The 16906-nt window shown below is 43.4% G+C and overlaps 1 protein-coding gene across 21 annotated transcripts in view; it reads right to left on the minus strand.

Moving 5' to 3' along the window:
• The window catches only part of LOC122559424 (calcium voltage-gated channel subunit alpha1 C), a 1175809-nt gene that overhangs the window by 450146 nt on the left and 708757 nt on the right, over positions 1–16906 (minus strand). For all 21 annotated transcript variants that reach the window (XR_015760447.1, XM_087997307.1, XM_087997306.1 and 18 more), the window contains 2 exons: positions 12630–12750; positions 11956–12070 (listed from right to left, as the gene is read on the minus strand). Coding sequence is in view for 20 of the 21 variants with exons in the window: in XM_087997307.1 (XP_087853433.1) it covers positions 11956–12070; positions 12630–12750 (236 nt within the window). In the remaining variant the exon portion in view is untranslated. The remainder of the gene's footprint in view (positions 1–11955; positions 12071–12629; positions 12751–16906) is intronic.

The raw sequence follows: 16906 nt of genomic DNA on the forward strand, positions 1-16906 counted from the left end.
TAGCTCTCATAGTCCTGTACCTATTTTTAACCCATTTCCACATTTGCCGCTGCAAGCAAAAATCAAATACCTTGAAGTGAATTCTGTGAGGGACCGAAAAAGTGATTGAGCCACAATCCAGAGGTTAGAGATGGACAGGCACCACAAGGTCTCTCTCCCTCCCTTGACTGAGAGCTGTGACCCGTCATCCCTTGCAGAGGACACTAATAGGTGATAGTTTCTGAATCTAAATTCTAAATTTTTACCGTGGACCGTGATTTGAGCGGAGTGGATCAGGGTTCCAGTTATTGGCTAGCCAGGAAGTGCGTGCAGGAGTTTTTATAAATGTAAAATCAGAGGCACCCTTACCTTTCAGATTGGGTCTGGGACTCTGGTTGCTTTTGGTATCAGGAATAACGAAGTGATGTAGACTATAGTATGGGAAAAGCCTTAGATAAGACCGAGGGTAATTCACCCTTGTCATATACGTGTTCTAAATATCCTGAGCAAGCATGTAACGGACGTTGCCTATCCATAGCATTAAACAACAAATTGGGTGAAGACATTTGGCCACTTGCAGAAAATTGCAGAACTGCCAAAAAAGCTATCTGGATTCAAAATACAGGTTCTAAATGGAAAACATTGATTTCAAGTTGGGTAAAGGAATCAACTAGGTGCCACGAGTATTCATGATTAATGAGTTGGAGGGCTAATGCTGTAAATGAAGAATTGATGAGTGAGCAATGGTAAATGAAAGATTGGGAATCTTTAAAATTTGAGTGCACACTATGGGATTTGATACATCAAAATCTGAGCAAGCAGCTGGAAAACAAACAGCTGCAAATAACAGGGCTAGCCCAGCAGGTTCAGATAAAGAAGAATCCTCCTAGTTGCTCTGGCATGTGGGTGTTTCCCAATTCAAGTGATACGGACGAGGAAGAGGCCTTTACTCTCCCCATTCTCTCCGCAGCCCAAGTCCTACATTCCCCTTCTGATTCAGCTCCCGCTGACCCTGTTGCTTCCCTGTGGGTCACATGTTAAACTCCCATTGTCACAAGAGCCCTGCACTTCCCTTGATCAATCTCCTTGTAATATTTCTTTCCAGCCTGCGGATGAGGAGCCCTTCCCTTCACCGCCACTCCCTGCCAATTTTCCACTTAGATCTGTTAGCAATTCCTGAGCTGCTCTTGATAACCAAGCGCCCTGGTTCGTTGAGGTCTGGCAAGCCTTTAAAGCCTAGGATCTGTGCTTAATCATGGCCCACTGTCCGTCCTGCAAGGATGACCTGAAAAGGTTTATTGATTATTTAAGATGCACTGCAACAATGTATGGTGCTACCACTCAGGACTAATATTCCCTTATTTATGTCTCTCTTCCTCCTGAACTGGGGGAAAGATGAAAGACTGAATTGGGAGCAAACCAGGACACATGGGACACGTTTAGTGCCCTGTACCAAGATGAGAATGATCAGCATACGCTGATGTTCACGTCACTCAAACACACACTCTGTAAGCCCATCTCCAAACTCCTTGACTGTCGACCCACCCCTAATGCAGGCAGTACTTCATTTATTGACTCCTTCTGTGGCATTTACACCCTCTATTCTGGGGATACTGCTTTTACCAAACAAAGACAGTCTCCTCAGTTCAATGCACTGCTAATGCAGGCTTTGCCTGACCAGGTAGCATCCTGTATAAAAACTAGTAACATTGTTGGTCAGATAATTCAAGATCCCAGATATGACGTGCCATGTCCTACTACTGCAGCAATGGCTGTGACTGCTTAGCGAGACTGGACACTGTGCCCCGCATCAAGTCTGAGTTTATACAAAGACCTACTCACCGCCATTTTCAAAGTTCCACAATGGAAGGAAGTCACCAGACTGACCGGCTCAGGTTCAGGTAATTTCCTACTTAACCCCTGTGCTACACCACTGGGATCCCCTTCTCGTAACCCTTGCTTTAACTGTGAGCAGGTGGGCTACTACACAAGGGCTTGTCTGTTTTCCTGCAAATGGGGCTGGGATTCTCATCATAAGCAGACATCCTTCACTACCTCTAACTCTTTTTGACTAGCCTGCACAAACTACCCAGTCCTCTCACGAGACCATGCTGATGAGCCCACAGATATAAATAATGTTGAAGGTAGTGGGCGGCACGGTGGCACAGTGGTTAGCACTGCTGCCTCACAGCGCCAGAGACCCGCGTTCAATTCCCGCCTCAGGCGACTGACTGTGTGGAGTTTGCACTTTCTCCCTGTGTCTGCGTGGGTTTCCTCCGGGTGCTCCGGCTTCCTCCCACAGTCCAAAGATGTGCAGGCCTGGTGAATTGGCCATGCTAAATTGCCCACAGTGTTAGGTAAGGGGTAAATGTAGGGGTATGGGTGGGTTGCGCTTCGGCGGGTCGGTATGGACTTGTTGGGCCAAAGGGCCTGTTTCCACACTGTAATGTAATCTAATCTAATCCTTATTCCCTTTCTGATTGACACCGGTGTGATTCACTCTCTGCTGGCTTTGGCTTTGGTTCAAAGGCACAAATTTCCCCTCTCTGGTAAGCATGTGGAAATTTCCTGTTTCATGGGTGAAATTGCTGTTTACCCACTAATGCAGGTGCTCACTGTCCAGTTTGAGGGCCGTATCTATTGTATCCCCTTCACTGTTACTCAGGCCCTGGTTGTCAACCTTGCTGGATGCGATTTACTCTGCTCATTGCACGTGGACATTGTGTGCCTCGATAAGGGCACGTCAATATCTGTTGTCCCACATGCCCACCCTGGCAACTTCCCTCTTTGCTAATCCGCAGTGGTGGTTGGTTGGTTTTGATCACTCTGACTTCACCTCGTTTATATAATTGTGATCCTCATGTCATTCTTTGTTGTGATCACACAGGCAGCTCTGTTGAACTACAGAATGTGTATCAAGCAGCCCTCGGTAATCCTCAGATTGTAACAGTTACTGGCCTAATTGAGGGATGAGAAGGTTCCGCCTTCCTTTTAGAGGTACCCCAGGGACTCATGGCACCTCAGGTGACTCTCACTGTTCATGACAGTGACAGTGCCAAATCTCTAGGATTTTTAGCCACAGCTCTGCACGAGCAAGCAGATCCTTTCTATACTCAGCAACAAACTTACCCTCAGGGTTCCTTGGCATATTTTCCCCAACCTTTCTGCGTGACTGTCATACTGGCCTGCCACATCATTGATAAGCCTCTGACCTCAGACGTTCCTCCGAACTTATGGGCAGTGTCCAAACATGAAGTAGGACTCACTAATGTCCCCCCAATCCATATTAAATTTAAACCTGGATTGCCCTTGCCCTCGATTCCACAGTACTCCTCACCCCAGAGGCTGAGAAAGGAGTCTCTGCCTTGATTCAGTCTTTCCTTCAATAGGGAATTTTAATTCCATGCCGATCACCTTGCAACACCCCAATCCTCCCGGTTCCGAAAATCAGACAACCGTCGAATGGCACTTGGTCCAAGGCCTCCGCTGTATAAATCAGATTGTGGAACCTTTGCATCCTATTGTCCCCAACGCAGCTACAATTCTTAGTAGCATCACGCCTGAAGCTGTGTTTTCACCCTTGTTGACTTACAGCATGTTTTGTTTTGCGATTCCCCTCACCCCGACTCGCTGTATTTGTTTGTTTTTATGTTTAAAGGCAACCAGTACACTTGGACGCGGCTCCCACAGAGCTTCATTCATTCTCCTACCCTCTTTTTGCAGGCGTTACATTCCCAGTTGGCGACACTGATACCCCTGGGGGATCCACTATCATTCAATACTCCTTGTTGCCCTTGTTAGCCCTGATAAGGTAATAACCAGCAGGACACTGTTTACCTCCTCACATGTCTCCATTCATGGGGATATGTGATCCTGTCCGGTAAGGTTTATAAAGGTCAACTGGAAGTTAAATTTTTGCGGCTGACCAAGTGGGTGAGAACTTTTTTTGGGACTGGTGAACTTTTGCAGGCAGTGGCTTCCAAATGTTACTAAAGAGCGCACACACACACACACGATCCTCTTGCCTGTGGTCTCTCTCCGTGCACCCAAATCCTTACTTCTGTCCATTTATTAAAAGATCCTCCACCAGCCTGTACAGGTATACAGCCCGCAGTCGTCGTGGTCATTCTAAAGTATCAGCAGATCCAGCACCTGACCCAAGCTAATCTGAGCCGCTACAAAGTCTCGCTGTTACAGTACCCTTACCTCTCATTTCATTACAGCTTCACCTTAAATCCTGCTACATTCCTTGAGCAGCCCCTGATGACCTTACTGACCCTCCGCATGACTGTTTGCTTTGGAATCATTTCCTTACTGCACCTCGCCCAGATTTGATTGACCTGCCAATTGAGAATCCTGACCTCATACTTTATGTTGATAGTAGTTCTGTTTCTCTGGATGGTATCCTGCAGTCAAGTTATGCTAATGTGACAGACATTGCTGTTCAGGAGTCTGCTGCCTTTCAGACCCTGTCTTAGCACAGAAGTCAAGCTTCTTGCCCTTACCATAGCTTGTATTCTGGCCACTGATAAAATTGCCAACATTTACACCAATTCCAGGTATGCATTCGGTGTTGCCCATGATTTTGGCCGCCCCTGGCAGCAACAAGGCTTCTTTACTTCTGCAGGGACTCCCATTCAGAATGCTCTGTAGGGTTAAAAATCTTCTCAATGCTATTCTGCTTCCTCGTCAATTGGCTGTTATTAAATGTACTGCACACACAAAGGGGAACACTCTGATGCAATTAGGAAATGCCCATGCTGATTCAGCTGCTAAAGAGGTGACTGCATCAGCTGTTTTAGATGTTCCAACTGACAGGAATCAGCCTCTAAATCAAGTACCTACTTTTGGGATGAAATGTGATCCATTGTCTGAGCTTATCATTTTGGGACAAAAGGCATGCCAGATCGAACTGCAATTCAATCTTTACAGAGGGATGCCTCTGAATCTGAGTGTACACTTTGGAAGTCGATGGGATGTTCGCACACCTCGACGTGAGACCTCTGGCTTACTCTGATAGGTCAAGTTTGTATTCCTGCTCCTTTATTGCCAGTGCTTAATGATTACTTGCATTCTTGTACTCATCTTGGCAAGGAGGGAATGGTACAGCTATTTTTAAAAACCTGGTGATACCTGGATTTGAATACAGCAGCTCAAATGCGGCTAGATCGATGTCATATCTGCATGAAAAATAACAAGGGTAAGGGCATTAAATGCCCTTCAAGGACTATGCCCCTGCCAGATGGTCCTTTTGCCTGTATACAGCTTGATTTTATTGAGTTACCTAATGTTCAATGCTATAAAAACTGTTTAGTGATGATTGATGTATTTAACAAATGAATTGAAGCCTTCCCCACCACTAATTGTTCTGTACATACAGTGGTGAAAATATTGTTGACTGAAGTTATTTCCCGCTTTGGGTTGTGGGCGGCACGGTGGCACAGTGGTTAGCACTGCTGCCTCACAGCGCCAGAGACCCGGGTTCAGTTCCCGCCTCAGGCGACTGACTGTGTGGAGTTTGCACGTTCTCCCCGTGTCTGCGTGGGTTTCCTCCGGGTGCTCCGGTTTCCTCCCACAGTCCAAAGATATGCAGGGTCAGGTGAATTGGCCATACTAAATTGCCCGTAGTGTTAGGTAAGGGGTAAATGTAGGGGTATGGGTGGGTTTCGCTTCGGCGGGTCGGTGTGGACTTGTTGGGCCGAAGGGCCTGTTCCACACTCTAATCTAATCTAAAAATAATAAGCTCAGACAATGGACCACATTTCGTGGCTCGAATTAATACTGAATAATGTGACCCACTCTAAATTAAACAGCAACTGCACTCTGCATATCACCCTCACGCATCAGTGATTGTGGAACGGGCCACCGGTACTTTAAAAGAGAAATTAACTAAATTAGTAAAAGAAATGGGGTTAAATTGGCTCAAAGTATTACTCTTGGCACTGTGCGAGTAACTCCACATTCGCGGACCGGATTGTCAGCTACAGAGATAGATTATGGTTGGCCAATGAGGACTCCGTGGGATGCTCATGATAAACCCCAAAAGGGCATCGACCTTCTTGTGATGGGTAAGAAAATGCAGAACTACTTGAAACAGTTAACACTTTCTTTGAAGTTTCTTCACTTGCAGGTCAAACAATCACATTGCCCAGCTGAGGAAGAAACGATCGCCTCCTAAGATCCACGAATAAACCCAGGGGATTACATGTTGGTCAAGAATTGGGAAAGAAAGAAACTAGGAGAACACTGGACCGGCCCCTTTCACATTTTACTTACAACACCAACCTTAGTCAAAATTGAAGGATGCTCGAACTGGGTTCATCTATTTGATTGTAAGGTTACTTCTCAACAAGGAAAAGACACAGCATGAAGATCTTTTTGATACTCCTTGGACTTCCTAAATAATTTTATGTAGGTAGACATTTGACATTGAAAAAGCGACCTACTCAGGAACTGCATGCAAACACCTATTTACATATGCCAAATATATATGCTGAAAAATTGAATGTAAGTAAGTGTTAGGTATGTACCCATGTCCCCATCCATTTAAGGGAAGGAATACCTTTCCAACCCCTCCCTTTCTGTACAGCAGAAACAGTTGAGTGGATGTTACGTCAGAATCACACAGGTATTAAGGGGGATATGAGAATATGCAGGTTGTGAGATGACTAAATTTTTGACATGGTATCAGCCCGCATATAATCATGACTCTTACCTGCCCTCGATCTCTTCTTAGCCAACTGCCGCCTCGACATTAACCACCTCAACCTCTTCACCCCTCTCACCCACTCCAACCTCTCACCCTCGGAACGTACAGCCCTCCACTCCCTCCGTTCCAACCCCAACCTCACTATCAAACCGGCAGACAAGGGAGGCGCGGTAGTAGTTTGGCGCACCGATCTTTATACCATTGAGGCTAAACGCCAGCTTGCGGACACCTCCTCCTACTGCCCCCTTGACCATGATCCCACCTCCCACCACCAAACCATCATCTTCCAGACCATCCATAACCTCATCACCTCAGGGGATCTCCCATCCACTGCCTCCAACCTCACAGTCCCACAACCCCGCACCGCCTGTTTCTACCTCCTGCCCAAAATCCACAAACCTGACTGCCCCGGCCGACCCATTGTCTCAGCCTGCTCTTGCCCCACCGAACTCATTTCTGCATACCTCGACACGGTCCTGTCCCCCTTAGTCCAAGAACTCCCCACCTACGTTCGGGACACTACCCACACCCTCCACCTCCTCCATGATTTTCGCTTCCCCGGTCCCCAACGCCTTATCTTCACCATGGACATCCAGTCCCTGTACACCTCCATCCCCCATCACGAAGGACTGAAAACCTTCCGCTTCTTCCTTTCCCGCTGTACCAACCAGTACCCTTTCCACTGACACCCTCCTTCGATTGACTGAACTGGTCCTCACTCTGAACAACTTCTCTTTCCAATCCTCCCACTTCCTCCAAACCAAAGGAGTAGCCATGGGCACCCGCATGGGCCCCAGCTATGCCTGCCTCTTCGTAGGATATGTGGAAGAGTCCATCTTCCGCAGCTACACTGGCACCACCCCCACCTTTTCCTCCGCTACATCGATGACTGTATCAGCGCTGCCTCGTGCTCCCACGAGGAGGTTGAACAGTTCATCCACTTTACCAACACCTTCCACCCCGACCTCAAATTTACCTGGACCGTCTCAGACTCCTCCCTCCCCTTCCTCGACCTCTCCATTTCTATCTCGGGTGACCGAATCAACACGGACATTTACTATAAACCGACCGACTCTCACAGCTACCTAGACTACACCTCCTCCCACCCTGCCCCCTGTAAAAACGCCATCCCATATTCCCAATTCTTTCATCTCTGCCGTATCTGCTCCCAGGAGGACCAGCTCCAATACCGAACAACCCAAATGGCCTCCTTCTTCAAAGACCGCAATTTCCCCCCAGACGTGGTCAACGATGCTCTCCACCGCATCTCCTCCACTTCCCTCCTCCGCCCTTGAGCCACACCCCTCCAATCGCCACCAGGACAGAACCCCACTGGTCCTCACCTACCACCCCACCAACCTCCATGTACATCGTATCATCCATCATCATTTCCGCCACCTCCAAACGGACCCCACCACCAGGGATATATTTCCCTCCTCTCCCCTATCAGCGTTCCGAAAAGACCACTCCCTCCATGACTCCCTCGTCAGGTCCTCACCCCCCACCAACCCAACCTCCACTCCCGGCGCCTTCCCCTGCAACCGCAAGAAATGCAAAACTTGCACCCACACCTCCCCCCTTACGTCCCTCCAAGGCCCCAAGGGATCCTTCCATATCCGCCACAAATTCACCTGCACCTCCATACACATCATTTAGTGCATTGGCTGCACCCGATGTGGTCTCCTCTATATTGGAGACAGGCCGCCCACTTGCGGAATGTTTCAGAGAACATCTCTGGGACACCCGGACCAACCAACCCAACCACCCCGTGGCTCAACACTTCAACTCCCCCTCCCACTCCACCAAGGACATTCAGGTCCTTGGACTCCCCCATCGCCAGACTATAACACGACGGCTGGAGGAAGAGTGCCTCATCTTCTGCCTGGGAACCCTCCAACCACAAGGGATGAACTCAGATTTCTCCAGTTTCCTCATTTCCCCTCCCCCCACTTTGTCTCAGTCCCAACCCTCGAACTCAGCACCACCTTCCTAACCTGAAATCTTCTTCCTGACCTCTCCGCCCCACCCCCACTCTGGCCTATCACCCTCATCTTAACCTCCTTCCACCTATCGCATCTCTAAGTCCCTCCCCCAAGTCCCTCCTCCCTACCTTTTATCTTAGCCTGCTTGGCACACTTTCCTCATTCCTGAAGAAGGGCTCATGCCCGAAACATCGATTCTCCTGCTCCTTGGATGCTGCCTGACCTGCTGTGCTTTTCCAGCAACACATTTTCAGCTCTGATCTCCAGCATCTGCAGTCCTCACTTTCTCCTCGATAACTTTACATTAGACTGGCAAGGCCCAGTAGTAAACATTTCTGATAACTGGACATTTAACTGTAATTGGTCTAGAGTATGGAATATAACTTTTAATAGACCAAGGCCTATTCTAGCCTACAACCTTGGATGGCATTGGCTAATGATTTTACGGCTTATAATAGCCTGTACTTTACATGTGGACCAAAGCGACCCATGGCTTCCTACCAGTTGGATAGGATCCTGCTATCTGGATTATGTTGTGCCCTACATTCATCACCTGACCTCCCTTAAGCACTACCAACCACGAGCCCGAAGAGCCATGACCAGAATAAACCAGTTCCTTATGATGACCCTTCCACTGTATGGAACAGTCCAGGCATTTAACAAATTCATTTACATGATTTATTTGAGTTAGGCACTGGTAGAATAAATCAATATAATCGTAGATAATGACACCTGGTAATTCACTGTGGAACCAAATGAAGTTGATTTTTTTCTGTATCAAGTGAAGATTTGTGACACAGATATTGATTGTTCTTATGATATTAACATTACTTTTATACCGTGTATGCAGAGCTAACAGAATTTCCAGTGTCTGAGAAATACTTTTTGTTAGAAAGTTTAAAACTTGAAATACAAGATTATTTGGATGATGTCTATTGATTCAACCATTCAATGGAAAAGTCATTGACATTGCTAGTAAAAGTACGGTGATCACAGGCACCTTGTGCTGAATGTAAAATGAACGTAAGAACTTTTAATAGCTTGAAGCTATCATACAAATGTAAGTAAAATAAAAAGTATGAATTTCTTGACATCTCACCAAGAGTCAGTGCCTCTTGACTAAAACAGTTATTCCAAACTGTTGTGGTTTGCCTGGAATTCTCAGGTAATCGAAGTAGCTATTTTAGGTCAGTAGTTCAAACCATTTTTAAGCTATGCATATGAGAGAGTAAGGGTGAATGGAAGTATGTCTCATTTTTTGTGGCCTATGTGTCACATACAATGTGATGAAACACAGACTTGAAATGGTGTTTCATCTTTCCTAAGGGTGGAAGCAGGTAAAGACTGCATTTTTAAATTTCCTTCTTTTTTGCATTGTAGACATTAAAAAAAAAGTAAAGTTCTGGATTAAACCATAGTGACATGGAGATAGCAGTAGTTTTAACAATCAGGTTAACAGAAGCAGATAATCACTGAATTCCTAAAGTGTGAAAATAGGCCATTTTGCCCAACAAATTCACTCCGACTCTCCGAAAAGTAACCCAACCATACCCATTTCCCTATCCTATTACTCTACATTTACCCCTGACTAATGCATCCAACCTGAACACAATGGGCAATTTTACATGGCCAATTCACCTAACCTGCACATCTTTGGATTGTGGGAGGAAAGCAGTACACCTGGAAGAAACACACGCAAACAAGGGGAGAATATGCAAACTCCAAACAGACAGTCGCCCGAGGCTGGAATCGAACCCCATGTTCCTGGTACTTTGAGGCGGCAGTGCTAACCACTGAACCGCCCCATTGTTAGTAGCATGTCATGTTTTTTTAACTGCCACTGGTTAAAGGCAGTTCATTTGTAATGATCAATTTTTTTTATAATTACAGAAATCTTGTGAGTGTTTTCTTTTCACCTGAACTCAATGGTCAGGTAAATTATATCTTCAACTAAATCTTTTCAAATGTCTCATATCTATGGGGATAGTGGGGCTTGATTTCCACAGCATTACCCTAGTGAGCTGTGACACATACTAGTTACTCACTAGAAAATCAAAGGGACAGAACCAAATCTCAGATTTCAATCAGTCAACTTGGGTTAATATAAAGTTGAATTAAAGTGAGGTGCATAATGCAAGTCCAGGCATCCTACAGGAGACGAACTCCAGATTATCACCCATCCATCACCTCAGATTATCACCCTCCACCTTCTAAAAAAAATCAAATTTTGAAAAATGCCTGAATCTGGTATATGGATTATAGAACTGGGCAGTGAAGGTTGAAGACTTTGGAATGTAGCACAGGTACATGAACTAGTCTGGTTGCCTTTTGAAAACCGAGAGTAGGACAAAAACAGTGAATACAGAATCTGTTGTCATCATATTTTTTAGATTGTTCTTTAAACACTGACTATAAACAAAATGAAGAAATATTGTTCATGTTCATTCTTCATGATGGGGAGTTATTCTGATTGCAGTGATAATGGACTTCCAATATTCAAGTTTTATCATTTAATTTTACTACTTGAGACTTTCTTGGACTAAAATAGTATGCAAAAAGGATACTACTGACCTAAAATAGCTGCTGTGATCACCTGAGAAGTCCAGGCAACCCACAAAAAGTATGACATGGGCTGCATCGGAAATACTATTTTAGTCAAGTGACACTGAAACTTGGTGGGATTCAAGAAATTCCAGTCTCTTTTTTTACTTATATTTGTATGACACTTTCAATATTGGAGATGACAGATGACTCTGGAGTGTTCATTTTTAAAAGATAATACTGTTATACTTGGAATATACAAACAAACTATAGTTTGAGTCGGAAGAGAGACTCTCCTTCATGTTTTATCTGTTTAACAAAATTTGATTGAAGTGTGTTAAGGAAGAAATTAATATATTCATTGTATCTGAGCGAGAGGGATTAAAAGACAAAAGGAGCTGATCGCCTTTTCACATTCGTCTTAACACCAACATTCCCTCGCGTCATTATATTTTTCTGTGTAGACTTCTGAAGTCTGAAAGCTGCTGAAACTAACAAAACCAGAAGTCAATTCTCATAAGTGTTGGTACATTTATTGGCAAGCTGGGATCATATAAGGAGTGGCTGTATTAAACAAAATTTAACAGCCTACTTTCCTAACATTGTGAACATAACACTGAGGTGCTTAGATTCAGATTGAATTAAAGATTAAACAATCAAAGGACTTTAGATTTTAAAACATTTTAAAGGAAATGCTGTAAAATGCAAAATCATACTGGAACTGAATTTTACCCAAATCATTACCTTGCTAGCTTTCTGCGTTCTTTCTCTTCTTCCTCCTCCTTCTGGGCAGAAGTCAAACTTTCAGCATCGGCCAGATTGTCTACAGCGATGGCCAAGAATACATTTAATAGTATATCTGTTTGCAGGCTGAGTCAAGGCAAGTGCAATATTTAACAAGACAGATTACCGATATGACTATATGATTTGAATGCAAAAAAGTAATAACTTCATATCTTATTGCATTATAAGACGAGAAGACCATAACAATCTACTCTGCTATTCAATCATGGCTGATGGGCATTTCAACGCCACTTAACTGCACTCTCCCCGTAGCCCTTAATTCCCTGCTCTGCGAGATTAAGAATTCATCAATAATATGTTAAAGTAACTTGTAATATGTTGAAAATATAGATTATTTTGGATATTAACATAAAATATTATCAATAATTTGATCAGTTTTCAATCCAAACAACTCAAAATGAATCTGCGGAACAAATTGTCTTGCAAAGCATAGTTTTCTAATTAACGATAATGATCTCAAAATCCTGGCAGTTTTGCAGATCGAGTTGCCATGAAACTCACTGGTATCTTCAGTGCTTAGTTTAACAAAGCTGGAAAGCTGATACAATTCTACCAGCTGCCTTCTTTAAATTCTACTACCTGACTCCCAAATGCTCTTCATAGCAAAAAGATACAGTTCCCACAGATGAATAGGATGATGAAGTAAATACAAACCAGCATTCCTGGGAATGATGGCCCTCCATATGCCCTTATGCCATCATACATCACTGAATTCCAGTCTTCACCTGTAAGAATCTAGAGAAAATAGAAAAATGAAAACTCTATTACAAATACTTAGAACTTCAAACTGGGCCCATTAATACATGACAGAGATGGGAAAAGGTTGAAAGAACTAATCATAGAATCATTGAATCCCTAGTGTGGAACAGACCATTTGGCCCAACAAGCCCATACTGACCCTCTGAAGAGTAACTCACCCATTTCCTCTCCCCTATTACTCTGCATTTACCCATGACTAATGCATCTAACCTACACATCCCTGAACACTATGGGCAATTTAGCATGGCCAATTCACCTAACCTGCACACCTTTGGGAGAAAACCGCAGCACCCGGGGGAAACCCACGCAGACACGGGGAGAATATGCAAACTCCACACTGACAGTCACCTGCGGCTGGAATCAAACCCGGGTTCCTCACGTTGTGATGCAGCAGCGCTAACCACTGGGCCATCGTGCCATCCATAAAAATTGTATTTTTAAGTTATACATCTCATGACATTAGTCACTTTTCATAAAATTATTATGCCCTATCATCAATAATACTTTGGATGAATGAAGATATCATGAATCAATTTATGGACACAAAGCCAAATTGTTAGACTTGTGCATGAACATGAGCAGGATTTTGGGACCTTTGAACTTGCTTCATCATTCTACTAAACAAGCCCCTATTCCTCTAAATCAAAACTCATCTACAGCTCAACTTAATTTAGATAATTCCTTGTATATCTTTATTCAACAATGATTTATCAATCTTGTTCTTAAAAAGTTCCAATTAACCCAGGATGTACAATCCACTGGGAAAAATTCTAAAATTTCCAATACAATTTGTGTTAAAAGTTTTTCTTTTTCCTTCACTTCTGAATGAATAAACTCTAAGATTAAAGCTGTTGTTATGGACCAGACCAAACCCTTCAAATCTATAAAGGAGATAGCCTACACCTTAACTTTTTAATCTTATTTAAAAGCAAGTGTCAGGTGCTGTGTTCCAGATGTGATTCAATTGGTCCTCAACTAGGCTTTAAATAAAATACACTTTATTCTTACAATAAGTTAAAATATAAACAGCCAAAGAATTGGCATAACTTTAACTCGATTGAATTACCTAGTAAAATAATATATCTTACAACTACTAATCAACTGTTCCATACAGCAGCATTCCAGAAAGATACCCTTGGCAAAGGCAAATTCCGCAAAACACATGTTTCTTAGGTGCTATCTCCAGTCCAGGAGAAAGGAACACTGAAAGAAACAATCTAGCAGTAGAGAAAGAACTCAAGCTTTTTTTCTGAAGCAGAGAGAAAGCTGTAACTCTCAGCTTCAACTCTCAAAACGCCAACTGAAATCCTAACTAAAACCCTGGGTCTGTGTGAGCCTGACTCCATCCACTCATACCTCTTTTGTCTAATTTAATAAAACACTCAGGGAGTTCAAAGCTGTTTACCCGTCGCTTCTGAAGCAGACATGTTGGCATCACGGTGTCAACACTCTCTTCAAGAGAAACAGCCCAGAGTAAATATCTCTTAAAGGTCCAGTATCATCACATCCTCTTCTTTAATGGGTTCCCAAAAGAATAAAACACTTTTCCTATCAGCCTGTTCAATGGCTTTATCGTTGGAAAGGAATTGATAAGCTTATCCTTTAACATTCTAAACTCAATGATCACAAACTGAGTCAATGACATCTGTTCTCATAACTTAACCATTTAAGCTCTAGCATCACCCTTGAGAACCTGCTCAGTATCCTTGCCGAACAAATATACATTCCCTGAGACGCAAGAATCTAAAATTGGAACTATCTGTCAACACACCTATATAATTGAAACATCACATCTTCACTTTTATATTTCAATCATCTTGAGATAAACACCAATAGTGATTTTTGAGATTGATGATATGGATGTAAGTTTGATTACTTTGCCCTTTTGATTGTTTTTTTCCCACATACACGAGCCTTTTTAGCAATTTCCGGAAACTTAAATCTCTTTATTCCTCCATATTTCATGGCATCCAATCAATAAGAAAATACATTGTGTGCATTTTTTATATTCAAAATGGATAACCTCAACCTTTCTGATATTGGATTCTATCTTTCACAGAGTCACAGAGATGTACAGCATGGAAACAGAGCCTTCGGTCCAACTCGTCCATGTCGACCAGATATCCTAAATTAATCTAATTCCATTTGCCAGTACTTGGCCCATATCTGTCTAAACTCTTCCTATTCATGTATCCATCCAGATGCCTTTTAAATGTTGTAATAGTACCAGCCTCCACCACTCCCTCTGGCAGCTCACTCCATACACGCAGCACTCGGTGTGAAAATATTGCTTCTTAGGTCCCTTTTAGAAATTTTCCCTCTCACCCTAAAGCTATGCCTTCTAGTTCTGAACTCCCCCAATACAGGGAAAAGAGCTTGTCTATTTACCCTATCCATGCCTCTCATGATTTTATAAACCTCTATAAGGTCACCCCTCAGCCTCCAATGTTCCAGGGACAACATGATGTTCCCCATTCACTGTGCAGAAACCTTTGGACTTAATCCCTGCCAGAAAGAAACAATAACTTTCAGGTTAATTCACACACAGAATTACTACCTAGCCTCTGGAATTAAGGACAGGTATGATGATGTGTCCATTCTGTCAAAAGAAGGACTTCTACTTATAGGGCCCAGAGCATGAGTGACAAGAACTTACCAGCACTTGAATTTTTGAAGCTGCAGTAACTATAGGATTCAAGACATGAGAAGGCTCTTCATTCTTAGTTATACTATCTGCTGTGAGATCTAAGGGGCTGCAGTGGAGTGTAATATAAGGGACAGAAGGAAGAAGGCTTCTCCAAAGATCAAACATGGATCAGAAGTAATTAAGCAAGGCAGCAGCAACAGTGTCACCTTTCCAAGGTTGGTAAAGACAAGTAACACAATACTTTCAGGTGTAAAATTCCACACTCTAAACTTCCCAGCATTCTCTTGCATAGAGCTTTTCAGATTGCCATATCTTGCAACTCCACTCATTCCTTTCTCTACAGGCATCTCACATCCTAAACTGAACAGACGTCAGTCACATTCACCCTCAGCCTATTGCCCTCTGGCATCCATTCATCACAGAAATTTTTCACAATGTGCTTCCTTTCCATCCATATAAGTCATCACCAGTGTTCACATCTTTTCTATGTTCTCTCCTTGCAGGGAGAGAGTACACAACTTAGTGAGAGGCAGTAATCCACTGTCAGCTACTGGCAACATACCCATCTATTCCAGGTTTCTTGCTCTAGATAACAAGATGCCAGCAGCAACCTACCATGAAAATCTGATTCTTCTTAGCTAGAGGTGTTCAGACTTGTTGATTCTCTGCAAATACATCCTGACCTTGCCTCTTTCCAGCTCCTTAGTGTTCACTCCATCAATCCTGTGTTGTGTATGCTCTTGCTCCTCACCAGAGATTACATAAACTGACTATGAAAGCAGCAGGAAAGTGGAGGGTAAAGTGAGTGAAGAGTAAGACAAGTGAAGGAACTTCCAAAAAATTGGAAATCAATTGTCTAGTTGAAAGAAAAGTGCTTTGAACAGCAGTCTGTCATGGACATGACATAATTCCTGCACTTCACTGATTAAAACCTTCCAGCTTGTCAGTTTCACTGATGAAACTCATCCAACTGTTCACTTGACTGGATGATCCTAACAAGTTGCTGGCAGATCAGCAAGCAGATCGCCTGGATGGGAAATCCAAATTTAGGATTAAACATGACTTAATTGGATTCTTACGTACTTCTCAATTACTTACCCAATAGATCCAGGATAGGAGATTGCCTGCTTGCCTTCAATCTCAGCTTCAATCCCATCCCATAGAAACCTGGAAGAGGTCAGGATGCTGTCAGGGTCAGGATCCCAACCCAATGTCAATTTCAAGGGATTTAACTCCCTGCAACATTTAATCCCACTTCTCTTTGCCGGGAATAATTACCCCAACTAAATATGTCAAAGGCTATTTGGTAATTTCTTGCTTCCATCAGCACAATTTATTGGTACCTCCTAACTTAGTGTTTTCAATTTAAATTTTTCTTGCAGAGAAATGGGTGAATTGAGGACACTTGGCAGGTAATTAACAGCACTGAGTGAAGGGGATGACCATGGAAACTTAGAAGTAGCTTCATTGGAGCTGATTGGAATT

The sequence above is a fragment of the Chiloscyllium plagiosum genome, unplaced genomic scaffold, assembly GCF_037043375.1.
Source record: "Chiloscyllium plagiosum isolate Xiang-an unplaced genomic scaffold, Cpla_swu_hap1 HiC_scaffold_19, whole genome shotgun sequence".
Lineage (NCBI taxonomy): Eukaryota > Metazoa > Chordata > Chondrichthyes > Orectolobiformes > Hemiscylliidae > Chiloscyllium > Chiloscyllium plagiosum.